Source organism: Populus trichocarpa, chromosome 2 (assembly GCF_000002775.5).
Source record: "Populus trichocarpa isolate Nisqually-1 chromosome 2, P.trichocarpa_v4.1, whole genome shotgun sequence".
NCBI classification, from domain to species: domain Eukaryota; kingdom Viridiplantae; phylum Streptophyta; class Magnoliopsida; order Malpighiales; family Salicaceae; genus Populus; species Populus trichocarpa.
This window is the reverse complement of record NC_037286.2, coordinates 2,865,849-2,879,682: the sequence shown is the minus strand read 5'-3', so window position 1 is coordinate 2,879,682 and position 13,834 is coordinate 2,865,849. Positions and strand designations below refer to the sequence as shown.

General features: G+C 36.0%; 2 protein-coding genes across 10 annotated transcripts; one reads left to right on the top strand and one right to left on the bottom strand.

Annotated features, from left to right (window-relative positions):
- The first annotated feature begins 5,039 nt into the window (after window positions 1–5,039).
- Window positions 5,040–10,008, top strand: LOC7479996 (E3 ubiquitin protein ligase DRIP2). Of its 3 annotated transcripts, XR_002980455.2 has the most exons (8): window positions 5,042–5,546; window positions 6,101–6,200; window positions 6,465–6,801; window positions 6,951–7,390; window positions 7,521–7,571; window positions 8,615–8,687; window positions 9,323–9,572; window positions 9,728–10,008. XR_002980455.2 is itself a non-coding variant. In XM_024595528.2 (7 exons), exons 1-7 carry the CDS (start codon window positions 5,411–5,413, stop codon window positions 9,494–9,496), a joined length of 1,311 nt encoding a protein of 436 aa, XP_024451296.1. In that variant the 5' UTR covers window positions 5,042–5,410; the 3' UTR covers window positions 9,497–10,008. The 3 variants fall into 3 exon arrangements, 2 of the variants coding, with proteins under 2 accessions (XP_052306582.1, XP_024451296.1); XM_024595528.2 differs by having other exon boundaries at window positions 9,323–10,008; XM_052450622.1 differs by lacking the exons at window positions 8,615–8,687; window positions 9,728–10,008 and having other exon boundaries at window positions 5,040–5,546; window positions 9,323–9,493.
- Window positions 10,009–10,152: 144 nt separating this feature from the next.
- Window positions 10,153–13,261, bottom strand: LOC7479995 (PRA1 family protein F2). Of its 7 annotated transcripts, XR_008058557.1 has the most exons (3): window positions 12,509–13,261; window positions 11,720–11,946; window positions 11,143–11,628 (listed from the first exon to the last, which is right to left on the bottom strand). XR_008058557.1 is itself a non-coding variant. In XM_024595533.2 (2 exons), exon 1 carries the CDS (start codon window positions 13,096–13,098, stop codon window positions 12,511–12,513), a length of 588 nt encoding a protein of 195 aa, XP_024451301.1. In that variant the 5' UTR covers window positions 13,099–13,261; the 3' UTR covers window positions 10,153–10,373; window positions 12,509–12,510. The 7 variants fall into 7 exon arrangements, 6 of the variants coding, with proteins under 6 accessions (XP_024451301.1, XP_024451303.1, XP_024451302.1 ...); XM_024595533.2 differs by lacking the exons at window positions 11,143–11,628; window positions 11,720–11,946 and adding an exon at window positions 10,153–10,373; XM_024595535.2 differs by lacking the exons at window positions 11,143–11,628; window positions 11,720–11,946 and adding an exon at window positions 10,153–10,368.
- Between the last annotated feature and the right edge of the window lie 573 nt (window positions 13,262–13,834).

The window sequence follows — 13,834 nt, the reverse complement described above, 5'->3', positions numbered from 1 at the left end:
ATTTTATTCGTATAGCAAAAAAAATTACCCCATGACAGGTTACTAGTTCTCTGTTCCAATTTGTGTTCCATGCCGTCTATAAACCTCGTGCAATTCCTATGCCGAGTGACTTCAAGGACGATCTTGCTTACGTCACAAGCCGAGGTCAAGGGAAGGCCAGTACGATAGGGTGCAAAATGATGTCGACACCGACTTACAAAACCGTAGCATTTTTTCAATTAATCACACAGACTACAATACACGCTTGATGGGGTTTTACTTTTTTTCTTGTATATTCCTACTGTATAAACATGGAAAATTGCTTCTCCTCTCTTACTCATGGGCGGTGAATTGTGGAGTTCCTGTGGTTTACAGACACTAGAAGCTATTTTAAGTTTTACTAGACGCACATAGGAGAATTGAAGACTGCTGCACATCTGCTTTAGATGGCGAACTTCGATGTGCTTGTATTAGCCCTTTGGGTCTCAATGATTAGGATGCCCTGTCTTCTGAGACCATTTTTGTACTAATTAATTACAGCTAGAATTAGTCAAGATTTGGCTTAGAGAAACAAACATTTCATCTACTTTTACTTAGCCTTCGACACAAGATTTTTCTCTTTTTTGAATTTCTTCAGTATTTTTTCACATTTCGTAGGAAAACCCTGATTTTGTAGAATTGATATTGAGTGGTGAACATCTCAAGTCTTGGAATAATCACCTGAGATATTGCTCGGTAGCTTCTACCAAATAGAGTTAGCAAAAACAGGGCTTCTGGTTTCTCCATTCTTTTCTGTTTGCTGGTAAAAGACTTGCTTTACATTATGCAGTTGTCAATTGGATCGCCGGCATAACCCATAACAGTTTCATGACTACGTTACCTGTGATTCCTTATCAGTGCATTAAATTCCTTTGATTGGATCGCCGGCATAACCCATAAATTCATTTTTAGATTGCTTCTTTATTATTTTTAGCTGTTTTGACATAGCTTCTTCCGATGAATTATAACTAGAACAACTTCATCTGCATAGCATTGATTGGATTCCATCATGCAACAGCAACAACTGGGCTCGTTCTATGCTCTGGGACTATTTGTCTGTGTCCCTTCGTATGTTCTTGGGCGGCTGCAATATCTGGAATGAATTACCTTCGTACATTGGCAGAGGACCATGGCTATGTCTTTAACTTGGCAAGGATAGAAGTCGGAGCCAAAAAGAAAAAAAAAAAAGAGAGGAGAAATCAACTAAACGAAGGGATTTCCCTCAAGAACTTTAAATTTTTCTTACATTGGATCACGGGACCTCTTTTATTTAGCAAGAAAATGGGTTTCGTGATTTCGGCTGAACTACCTCCAGTCCAGGACAAGAAAATGGGTTCAATCTATGATGTGTCCGACCACATTTGACACTAGCAAGACCAGCGTGGCAGACTACTGGGGCCGATCTAAAAGGGTTTCATGAATTACCTTCTTGGACCTGACACAGCCACCCACCTCTTTGAAAAGGGTGCACGCGGCTACTAATTATTGCAGCTGCTGCTGCTGCTGCTGCATGCTATCTCATTTTAACATTTTCTGTCCAGCAAATTTTATGCACCCACAATCAGTGTAGCAAAGTTTTTCACATTATTGCTTGGTGGGTTCAAGATTTTGGCTTTGGACAAGGATGGTGCGGTTGCAATTGTCACGTGATATGTATTTTTGGTACTGTTTTTAAAAAATATTTTTTATTTAAAAATATATTAAAATAATTTTTTTAAGATTTTTTTATTTTTGATATAGAACATTAAATTTATTAAAAAAATATTTTAAAAATACATTAATTTAATACTCTTAAAGATACCACGCTGTGAAGAGATCTGCAGAGGTTTTTGGATCTACTGTTCCTTCACAAGATTATGGGTTTGGTATTTGTGTGATCATGTAATGAAACAAACACAGATGATTTCATCACTCGAATCCCATAAGTAAAATAAATTGCAAAGAGAATTTTCTTACTTGTGCAAGAATTAAATTTAAGAGGGAACATTTCTTTTCACGTGCAATTTGTTAGTTATATATCGAGAACAGATTAGTTCTCTATTAGTTTTCTTACTTGTGCAAAAATATATGTCATGGATTCGAATCCCTGACAAGTCATCTGGATTTAGGTTAAGACTTGCTCCATAGCCAAGTCCAACATTATGGTATATATGCAGCCATCTTAGCTATATTACGGGTTAGCCAACTAGTTTATACATGTTATGTTATATTACGGGTTAGATTAAAAAAAAATACAATAAGATATTTAGATTATAGAAAAATATTTGATATTTTTATTAAATCCACCCTAATAAATTAATTTTAAAATTTCTTGATTTGAATTCTAGTTTAGCCTTGGTGTAAGATTATATACAAGATATGACTCAGTCAATTTGACCAGACTAAAAAAATCACGGTCAACTCGTAAAAAAACTGAGAATGAAAGTGAAAAAAATAAAATAAAATAGACATAAAAAACCTTCCGACCTAATTTATTGTCTAACTTGAGTTTAAAATTAAATCACGTGAAAGTTACCCTGACGTAATCTAGTCGACTTGACATGTTCAAAGATAACCTGATTAGCGGTAAAAAAACTCTGAGAGTTAAATTAAAAAAAAAAGATGAGATTAATAGGAAAAAAGACATCTTGATCCGACTCTTTTGTCTAGCTCTGGTTTAAAATTAAATAATGTAAGAGCTATTCCGATGTGATTTAAATGACTTGATCAGTTTAAAAATAACCTAAATGAATTTAAAAAAAAATTCTAAAGATGAAGTTGAAAAGAAAAAAATAAAATGAAAAAAGAAAAAAAAACTGAATTTATTTTTCAAGAAAGAGTAGCTTCACTGTTTTTTTTTTTAAAAAAATGCTTAATCATTCTCACTTTCTCTAGTATAAAAGTAAATTGGCATGATGCTACGAGCTAAACCCTTAAGAAATATACGTTAGGTCCTACCAATGTCACTGCAATATTTATTAAAAAGAAAAAGAAAAAAAGAAACTGCAAACACACATGCTAGCCACCTAAACAACATAATTTAAAATTGATAAAACCCGGTCTTCGTGTTGCCACCTACTAGAAGGAAAAATAAAGGAGTTAATTTAAAAAAACAAGATGGTTTGCCATTTAAATAACAAGAGGAGTCGGCAGGCCGCAAAATCCTACCTTGACTGAAACAAAATTTGAAATGTCCAGCGAAGAATAGCAGAGGGGGGCTGCTATGCTGAAGCCGAGTGATGCAAAAATCATATGGTCCGAACCTGGTTTCTAGCTGGGCTCCGGAATTCTCGCTGAAGCCAATTAATTATTTGATGCACCCTTGCCTATTTTTTTTAAGAAGCCAGTCTATGTTTTTTATTTAAATAATCTTTAAAATGTATTTTTTATATTAATTTGGTGTCCTCAGATTCTAAGATTTTGAACTAAGAAATTTTTAAATAATAATAGGCAAGTCAAAGAGGCATGCGGACTGGATTCTTAAAAAAATAGGCAAGGGTGCATCAAATAATTAATTGAATTCGGTGACTAATGGGTTATGAGTTTGATTTTTAGAAGTTATTAGTTTGAGTCCTATAAATTTTAAGTTATTAAATGCTTATATTATTATTAATTTTAAAATTTATAAAATTAGTTTTGATACACACAAATTAATTTGAATATTTATTGAGAAGAAAAAATTCAAAGCTATTCGTTTCCCTTCGTATTTGTCCCTTTACATATAGTACCTTTTCTTCACCAGCACGTGGTGCATTTAAACAATGATCCCTTTTCTCTTTTTTTTCTCTCTATTTTTTTTTTGAGTGTTAAAAGCAGTGTTATTAAAATTATCCGGCTCCGTTGTCGATCCATGACCGGATTTAGCTCATGTCATGATTCATATTCAACCAGGCGGGAGTTAACTTAATTAAGCTTGATAGAGTGGCTTGCAACTTGATTAACTTGATACAATTTCTCTTTTTAAGAAAAAAATTAATGATGACATTTTATTTACTTTTTAATATTAAAATTATATTATTTTAAATTAATTAGAATGTTAATCTATCAAATTTATGATGATCAATGTAATAAAATTGGTTAAAATAACTCAGGACCTACCATTTTTCTCCTAATATAACTTTTTATGTGGGGTGCGTGGGATCCTATTTCAGTTTTATCCCACTTTTAAAATAATAATATTAATTTTAAAGTGATTGAAGGATGTAACTCAACTGGCCAGGTTTTGGATTTGCTCTCCAGATATCACCAGTTCGAGTCTCACAAATCTCAAGACCACTGGAGGCTTACATGGTCGTTAATTTCAGTATCCATGAAATTAGTTGAGATGCAGACAAGCTACCCATACATCTACATTAATAATAATAATAAAATCCTGAAGCCCTTCAACTGAAAACGTTGTCGTTGTTATCATTATTATTGTCGTGAATTGGTCTTCCTATCACACTGGTATTATTTAATTTATTAACGAATAGAGATGTGAAATTAAATCGATTCCGACCGTTCTTGCCACGTTGAATGATGGATAGGGATCCAACTTGCAGGCTTGCTAACATGCACTTATGCACACAATACCACAAACACCCTCGCAATACTCGCCGTCGCCTACACGAAACCCAAGCCCAGTGCACACCTTCCTCTCCAACGCACTCCCAGCGCACTTTATCCGTGCTCCCTGTCTCAAAACTAGCTGTTGAACTTGTCTAAGGGCGCATGGTAAAAAAAAATTGTTTAGTTGTACTTACGTGGCTTAGTATTTAAATTAAAGAAATTACTGTTATCATTATTATTTAATTTCATTAAAACTTACAATAAAACAAAATAAATAAGATTTTATAAGAAATAACATAAATAAATAATCAATTAATTTAAATAATAATACACAAGATTCATGCTCTTTCCCATTCTTTTTTTTCTAAAAAATAAATAAATAAATAAATAGTTCACATGCTATTTTGTTTCGTAAACAAACAAACAAACAAATAAATAGATAATTATGCTTTCCTTTACTGTAAATATATATTATATATATAAAAACTTTTTTTCCCCTTGTTGAGTCCAGAATCCATTCACTGAAACCCCACAAATCAACATTGTAACCCAACTGTAATGATATCTCACCCTTTCTTCTGATTTATACTTAATATTCCCTCAAATAAAAAAAAAAAAACAGAAAGAAAGAAAACACCCGTCTCCACCGATCGAAGCTATACACAAAATAGTAATAATCTCATGCAGTTAGAATCGGTAGCTATCCTTTCTATGCGTTATTGTTATTCTTCGGTTTAATGCAGATATAGAAAGAGAGATGAACGTGAATCAATCGTGTGTTGTGGCTGGTAAAATAAAGCACATGCAGCAGCAGGATGTGGACGTGAAGGGAGGGAGGGGTTAGGAAGGAATTGAGAAAGTTTTGATGGGAAATCAGAATCATCAGCGTCATCATCAGGTGGTGAAAGTGAGGAGAGAAACGATTGCAGCATGCATGACATGTCTTCTCTGCAATAAGTTACTTAGAGATGCCACCACCATATCTGAATGTCTGCATACGTGTCAGTCTCTCCTTCTCAATTCATTTCGCTTCCAAATCCTTGATTATGTTTTGCCTTGTTCATGATCTAATCTGGGTCATCGGTGGTTTTTTTTTCTGGATTTGTTGGCCTGCTTCTTCTTCCCTTTTGTCTTGCTTTGACTCGGTACTTGTGTAATTGTGTTTAAAGAATGTGGGGATTTAGCACTTTCTTCTGCACCAGGATCTTTGATGATATCGATCTCTTTCTAGCTAGATTCTTTGCTTGATGAAATTACTGTTTGCATGTTGGGCCAACAGTAACATATTTTAGCCAATTGGGAAGTCTTTTAGCTCTCTTTTAGTACAATTTTTATTTATCTTAGACCATATATCTAGCTAGCTGCTACCTTTCGAGTTAATTTTTTTTTTTTGTGTAGAACTGTATTCCAGGTTTCATCTTCCAATAGTATTGTGTGCTACTTTGACGATGAACTTTGTATTATTCATGCGGATTAAATGTTGCTGAATGCTGATATTTTTAAGTTTATCAAGTCAGTAAATGAAAAAATATTTGATTTTTTGTATTTCATCCAGTTTGCAGGAAGTGTATATATCGGAGGATATCAAATGAAGGATTAGATAGCTGCCCAATATGCAACATCAATCTGGGCTGTGTTCCTTTGGAAAAATTAAGGTCAGATATTAGCTGTTTTTGTTTAGGTGAGATTTGAGTGGATGGATTTCCGATATGCTTAGTTGGGCTGTTGTTTATACTGCCATAGAATGCAATTGCTATTTGGTCAATATGTTGAGGCAACAATAGAATTCTGCTCATTTATCATACATATACATGCAGAATGTAGATTATAAGTTGTAGAGGACCTGCAAATTTTGGTAAAAAAATTAGGTTTTTGTGTTTAAATCGTTCAATGTGCATGCATTGGTAAATGGTAAACAGGCCAGACCACAATTTGCAAGATGTGAGGTCCAAGATTTTCCCATACAAAAAAAGAAAGGTAGAGGCACCTGAAGTTGCAGAGTCAGTTGCATTACCAGTTACTAGAAGAAAGGAAAGGTCGCTCTCATCATTGGTGGTCTGCACTCCTAAAGTTTCCACGCACACTACTACAACAGGAAGAAGAACGAAACCTTTTCCAAGAAAGGCTGCTGCTTTACGAGGTACCAATTTTTCCATTGAAAAACCCAATAACAAGGAACATGTTCCTGTTGAAGATAGTCCAGAGAGCTCAAGTTCACCCGAAACTCTGAAAAAACCTAATCAGAACATAAAGCAGGTAAATATTAACCGTTATATCTACTTTGTGTGGATGCCTAATATCATTCTAATTGGCTGTTAATATAAACGTCCACTTTCGTTTCTAGTATCTTGAGAAGCAGTCCAATTTTCTAAAAAGTCTAAGAACTGCATGTTTAACAAGTGCAGAATTCTCCCTGTACTGAACCCAGCCAACCTGATCCTGATGAAGCAGAGAATGGGACTGAACCAAGGGATGGGAAATCAGATCTCTGGCAACCTTTAAATTTTTTGGTGGAAGTTGCGAACAGAACCAAGTCATTCAAGTCTAGTCCACAACTTAATGATGCTAAATCAGAATCTCGACCTGTCCATGACAATGAACCTCGAGCGCTTAGAACCAAATTTAAGGGAAACAAAGACAAATCAAAAGTAAAGGATGAAAAGAATAATATCGATAATGTCTCTGAGGGACCAGTGGAACCAAAAAGGTTGCGCAGAATACGTCAAAAAAGGGCAGTGTTTAATAACATTTCAGGCATTTCATCCCCGGCAGTGCTGGACACTGCTGCTGCAAAGCAAGAAAGAAGAAGTGGTACTGTTTGGTTTTCATTATTGGCTTCTGAACAGTGAGAACCAACTCCAGCTCTTTAACTAGAAGAAACTTTCTGTACTAGGAGTCTAGAATATTGGAACGTGTTTGCTTACTTAAATGTATTTTCACTGTGTTCATATAGTTATTTCACTTCTTTTTTTCAGGGAAGGAGAAGCACCCTTGCCACAAATTCCTTCAAGTTACTTAAGGCTAAAGTGAGTTTCTTTTGTCTTCACTGCAATATTGTATGAACTCTTCATCGCATTTGCTGGATACTTTACCTTTTGTTTTGTTATGATTTATGAAGATTCCTTCCTGGCTTTTTTTATTGTGAAGATATTATTCCAAGTTTTTGGTACTTGGTAGCTGGGAGTACAATGAAAAAATTTGCTCGCGTTATGCTGGTAGATGCTAGAACAACAGTCACTGCCTGAGAGAGTAAGCTTAACCTTTAATCATGCTTAGGTTAGAGGCTTAGAACTGTAAAGATGAAGGGAAGGCCTCCAAGGATGTGGTTGAGGTGGTAAGAATTGCGAGAAAACACGGTAGCACATATTTGTGAAAACAATGAAATTTTTTTTCATTGAAGCATCTCATTAATCTAAAGTCATCCTTCCTCTGTTACACAACTCATTCCTTATAGAGGTCTGGAGGTTGCAGTATGGAAAGTGCAGGTGGGACAGCCAGTTGACCTATCGATTTCAGAGATTGTATCTCGAGATGTATGTTACCAATCCTGAAAAGGGACAGGTTATCTAAATTGACTAACTATTTAATAGATTCCATGCGCGTCTCAGCATATATGTAGATAGTTTCGGTCTGTAACTTACAGCTGAACCAGTCATTAAAACTATGCTGGTCCGCTTTCAGTCCCACCTGATGGAAGGTGCTGCTGACAACCTGAAAAACCACTAATTCCTCCCAAAATTTAAGGCCCATTTTAGATATTGTAATAGGCCACTTAACGTGTTGCTTTTATCTTTATTGAATTGTTTGACAAGTTTTCTCACATTCAAACTATTCAATAGTCCTCATAAACACACTCTGGAATCTTGATTTGTAAATTAATGTAGTTCTGTGCACTGTTGTTGTGCTAATTTATGTCTGTTACCTATTATTTTGCCGTCATTTTTCAGCATTTCTTTTGGCTACTTTTCAGTAATTAAAATTTGAAATAAGAAAATAAGCTTTTTTGGTGAATAAAGTAAAGCAATCAACTAATTCTTGGAGATGTTTCACTTATTTCGCCCTATGCCAGGGATGGAAATGTACCTGTTTCTTTCATCCAGAAGTACTTGATGAAGAAGCTAGACCTCGCTAGTGAAGCTGAGGTGAGATGTCGTTGACAAGCTTTACATTCAGATCATTTTTAGTGTCAATTAGGTGTTTTTTTTAATGCAATTACAAAACAGTCATGGACCTTGGATTTCCATACCCTATCAACTCCAAGTTGAGCATGCTATTGTGTTCTTACGCACAAGTTCTTGTCATGTTAAAAAGATTGAAGTACAAGAGATCTCAATTAAGCACTAAGATCTCAATTAAGCACTAAGATCATCAAGTTTTGTCTTTAACAATGCATGTGCTGCTCTCTTCCTTTTCTTTTTTTGAGCCCTGCATTTTTCATTAGCGTACATTACTCATGAACCAATAATCTCATTAGTCCTGTCCCCTCTTAAAGTCTGATTTCCTGTTGCATTTGCTCCTCCAATAATGTGAGCAGAATTATTATGAATCGGAAATTGTTTCTTTCTTAGGAAAACAAATATTTTGGATGTATTCTGCCATTAGTAAAGGTTGAACAAAGTATTTATTTAAATCAAAAGGAAGCATTTTCAATTAAGCAGTAGAAACTATAGCAAATACATTATCATTTTGCCTCGCGGGCATTCAATAACAGTTTTAGTATAGAAAGAAGCTTGTCTAGTTCTCATTCTTGTAACTCCTCTGGTTGGTATTCTTTCAGGTTGAGATCAGATGCATGGGAAGACCGGTGATCCCTACATTACTATTGTATAATTTAGTTGATCAGTGGCTACAAACAGTGCCGAAGACTGAGCAAGTACCAGTAACTGCTGGTTTCTCGGCAAAGGATTATGTGATGGTGCTTGCCTACGCTCGAAAGGTCCCAAACCAATAACAATGCTTTTCTCCAACTTGTTGTTCCATCACATCATCAATAATCCATATGCTTCTTTGAACCCCGGGGTAACAAAGTGAGATTTTCTCCTCGGCTTGTATATTTTGAGCACGTCTTTCATGACTAGTTCCTCCACAATATCTGTGGAGTCTTTGGTTTATCCAAACCAGGCTGCTGCAGGGAAACAGGGGGTGAAAAGGAATTCTTTGATTCATGATTATATAAATGCAGGCAATCTGCACAAGCTGGTTAGCCTTCAGTGATGAGGTGCAAGTTCACGGGTGTTCTTCCAGATACTGTATGATTACACACCACCTAGCGCAAGACTTTCTACGGAGACCAACACATCTTTCTTGGCTGCATGTTGCACGATATGCGTGCTAGATGATGCTCTATTTGTTTAATCAGACTTACGCTCCCATTATTTTCTATGGTTGATTATTCATTGTAGGCAGAGATGGACCTGCTTCGTTGGCTGCCCTCCACGATAGAAAGTTTTGTTTTTTGAGCCTTTTTTTCGACTGCACTGAGATTTCAGATTTACCCCAGTTATTATTCCTAGGATATTTGGGTTTATTTAACTATTAACAAGATGCGACCGATAAAATAATTATTAATTAAAAAAAATGTTTTTTTAATGGGTAGTGCTTCATGTATGATAGAGAAAATAATTATTTATAGTTAATAAAATTTTATACAAATTATAACTAGTATAAGTTATCAATTTGAACTCAAACTCGGATTTTCTACATTTTATTTAGTATATTAACAGTCTTTGTTATATTCATACGCATGGTATGTCACATACAAAAATTCTTATCTCGGCCGCCCGGTCTTCATGCCCTCTGGGTCAGTTCATTATCTCGGCCCGCCTAGACTACAAGAAAGAGGAAAAGATCAGCGAAAAAGGATACTTCGTGATCAGGAATCGCATTTTTAGTTTTACAAGACTTGCAAAATTCCTGATACTTCAGCCAAGTGTTCTATAATAATTCACTTGCTAGGTGCACTGTAGTTTGTCGCTCTTCTCTTCGTTTTTTGCAAGAACAAGAGTTGTCCTCTTCTCTCTTTTTTATCATTTCATGTTCTCTTGTTTTATTTTAATAATGTTTTTTATACAAATTTTGTATCGAATAAAATCAAAACACGGAATTAAACCTTTAAATCTCAACAGGACTATCTGTAGGAACCATAGGCTTCTAACGGCTATCTAAACCCTCCACAAAACCATCAGCGGTGCCCTCAATGTGATGGGATAATAGGAAATTATGCAGATAAGTGCTGTGAAAAGTATGGGTTTTTGATAACCTCAATGGTAAATTCCAAGTTGCATAACTTGACCTTCATAACATGGAAATTGGGGGAAAGTGAATGACTCGAGCTTCAGAGATGCCACCATGGATTTTACTCTAACACAAAATCACGAGGCAACTTCAGATGTATTGTACTAAAAAAATCAGCTTCATGGGATAGGATTTTGTAAAACAGCCAAATATTCTACCTTCAAATGCTAAAAAGATAGATATGATATACAGGACCTTATCATTATCAAACACACAATTGGAAAAATAAATCACTAATTCATCACATTCCTCGAATGAACGCTACTACGGCATAACAACATGAACTGAAAATGCATGCGAGAATTCGTGAAAAGACCATAAGCATAAGCAGATATTATGGTTATAGTGTACTTAAAGAGATCGCCACTGAATCATCATTATTTGCCAAAGAAAATAATCTTACACGTTCCATAGACCCAGTAAGAAAAAGAGATCACTTCCGGAACCACTCCTCCAATCAGGCACAAAACAAGCTAGGAACCAAGAACTCTGCCAAAAAACTAGCGGGGAAAGGAAGACCCATGGTGAAAGAAGCTTTTAAAGTCACCAAAACATGGATTGTGACAACGGGAAAGCCACTAACTTTGCATGGCCAGTGACAGCAATATTGCTAACTTTCCTTTGTCAATTCTTCACTTGCAAGTTCCTCAAATGGAGCCAATGCAATAGATCCACCTTTAAATGAAAATTTTTCCGCAATATTTTCATTACAATCCAAGATACTCAACGTTATTGCGTATAAAGAAAGCTTCGTACTTCGAAACTTATGGGCGACCATCCGGATCATCTCTGTTCGTGAAAAAAGGAAGCCAAAAGGAGACCATCACGCACTTATGCCACTTTTAAGCCCAAGAAAAGGGAAATTCAGTATCATTCCCACCTTTCAAAAAATTTTACACAAAAAAAGAAGACTAGTAGCATGCTTCGCTTGCATTTCTAAGTTCAGATCCCAGACTTCCACTGGAACACCAACCTTGAACCCTGCTATATCCGGATGTTTGTGTACTGTAACCAAGTTCACATCAAAAGAAACAACACAGGCAATAGCACCAATCTATTTACACCAATGGGCTGGTAACTCATCGGCGCACTCTTACAACATGAGAGCTAGGATTTGGGTTCGAGTCCCGGATCAGTAAACACACAATTTTCATCTCAAAAAACACCATTTTTACTACGAATTCATACTAAAGCAACTTCAGTTTAAACCTAACAAAACTCATACAAATTTAAGTGTACGTAGAAAACCAACAACATATAACATCAACAGCAATAGAGAAAAGGACTACAATAAAAAGAAGAAGTGAACACATTTCTGCATTAAAATCCAAAGAAATCATTTATTCCCACCATAAGAAGTACTACTTCCTTTAACAACGCTAAAGAAGGTACAAAACACCGTCATTAACCAGCTGTTTCTTCACTGGTTCTTCAATCATAGCAACATTTACAACACATTCATCCCACAAAAAATTAACACTACCCTATTAAGCAAAAACCTAAAAAAAAAATTAAACAAGAGAAAAAAAAAACGAATCAGGTCAAGATTGATCATCTAAGCAGAGAAAAAACCGCTGCTCCTGCCGAAATTATGTATGTTTTAGCAGACTTGTGCGTATGAAATTAAATTCCAGCAGAAAAATATGAAATCCAAAGCTAAGAATCTTACTTTTAAAAGCGAGCGTGGCCCGCTCTCGTAGGACTCCCCACAAAAGACAGCAAACTTCCATCAGCCACATCTTGGTCATCCGAATACATATCATCAGTTCTTCTAAACGCAGCGTGCAAGACAACAATAGCAGCTCCAATCAAAAGCGAAACCAAGACATTTAACCACACGTGTGTGAAAATCAAAGCAACAATAGTAGCGACACCGAGCAAACCAAGCACCACACGATCATCAATCGTGCGGTGGAAAATCACCAATGGCTGGTCACGAAAGAAGTAAAGGAAAAACCAGGCGACGAAGACGATCAAGAAGACAATCATTGAGAGAGGGTGCCATAAGAGGCTTAAGAAGAGGATAGAGAGGATTATCATTGTGTAATTAACGCGAAAGTAGGAGAGGTTCCGTTTTATGCGGATTGTGGTATCGCCGAGGGAGCCTGGGCGCGCGAAGGAGGAGAATTCAATTAATTCGCGCCATGGGCGGCGGGTGGCGAAGATGGTGGATGTCGTATTGGTGGCGCGTGTGAGGAAGGTGGACGAGGGTTCGGTGGGTGGGAAGGAACCGTACGAAGCTGGAGATGGAGAATTCATTGAGAAAGACGAGAGAGGAGAGATCGGTTCGTTGTTACAGAGGGAGTGGCGGTTTTGTGGATCTCTATAAAGAAGGCATTTCCTTTTTTAAGGGCTAGATATTTGTCGGGGAAGAGCGCAGAGGGCAGAGGCTTGTGAAGACGACGCCGTGTTAGGCATTTTAAAGAGGATGTGGTGTCGTTTCGGCTTCTTTAGCGAGCTGGGGGGGGGGGGTGGTGGGGGGCCAGCAAGGAATGGGGAGTAAATTCGGTCCAATAATGAAAATATTATTATAAAATTTGAGAGAGAGAAGCCTTGACAGGATAAATGAATAATCAATGTCCAAGTTGTCACGTTTATGGGCATTGCACACTCTCTTTTTTTTTTTTTTAAATTTTGAAAACTGTTTTTAAGAAATAGAAAATACAAAATAATTGTATAAAAAAAACCTAACAACCGGACATAAAAAAATATCAGCATGGCTAGTGAAAATTTGCAAATAGTTTTCCTATAAAAAAATAAAAATAAGGCAACAATACAAAATTGGCCCCAGTCTTACGATTTTGGTACAAAAGGCACAGTGCATTGGTACAATTAAAGAGAAAAATCTACTCTTGAAAGATTGACAAAATAAAAATAAAATTATAAGCTAATAGCTTGCAAATCAAAAGTAGAAAAAGGAATATGAGGGTGTAGCTCTGTTTAAATTTTAAGTTTTTTCTTTAAAAATTACCAGTTTGATTTTTATAAATTTTAG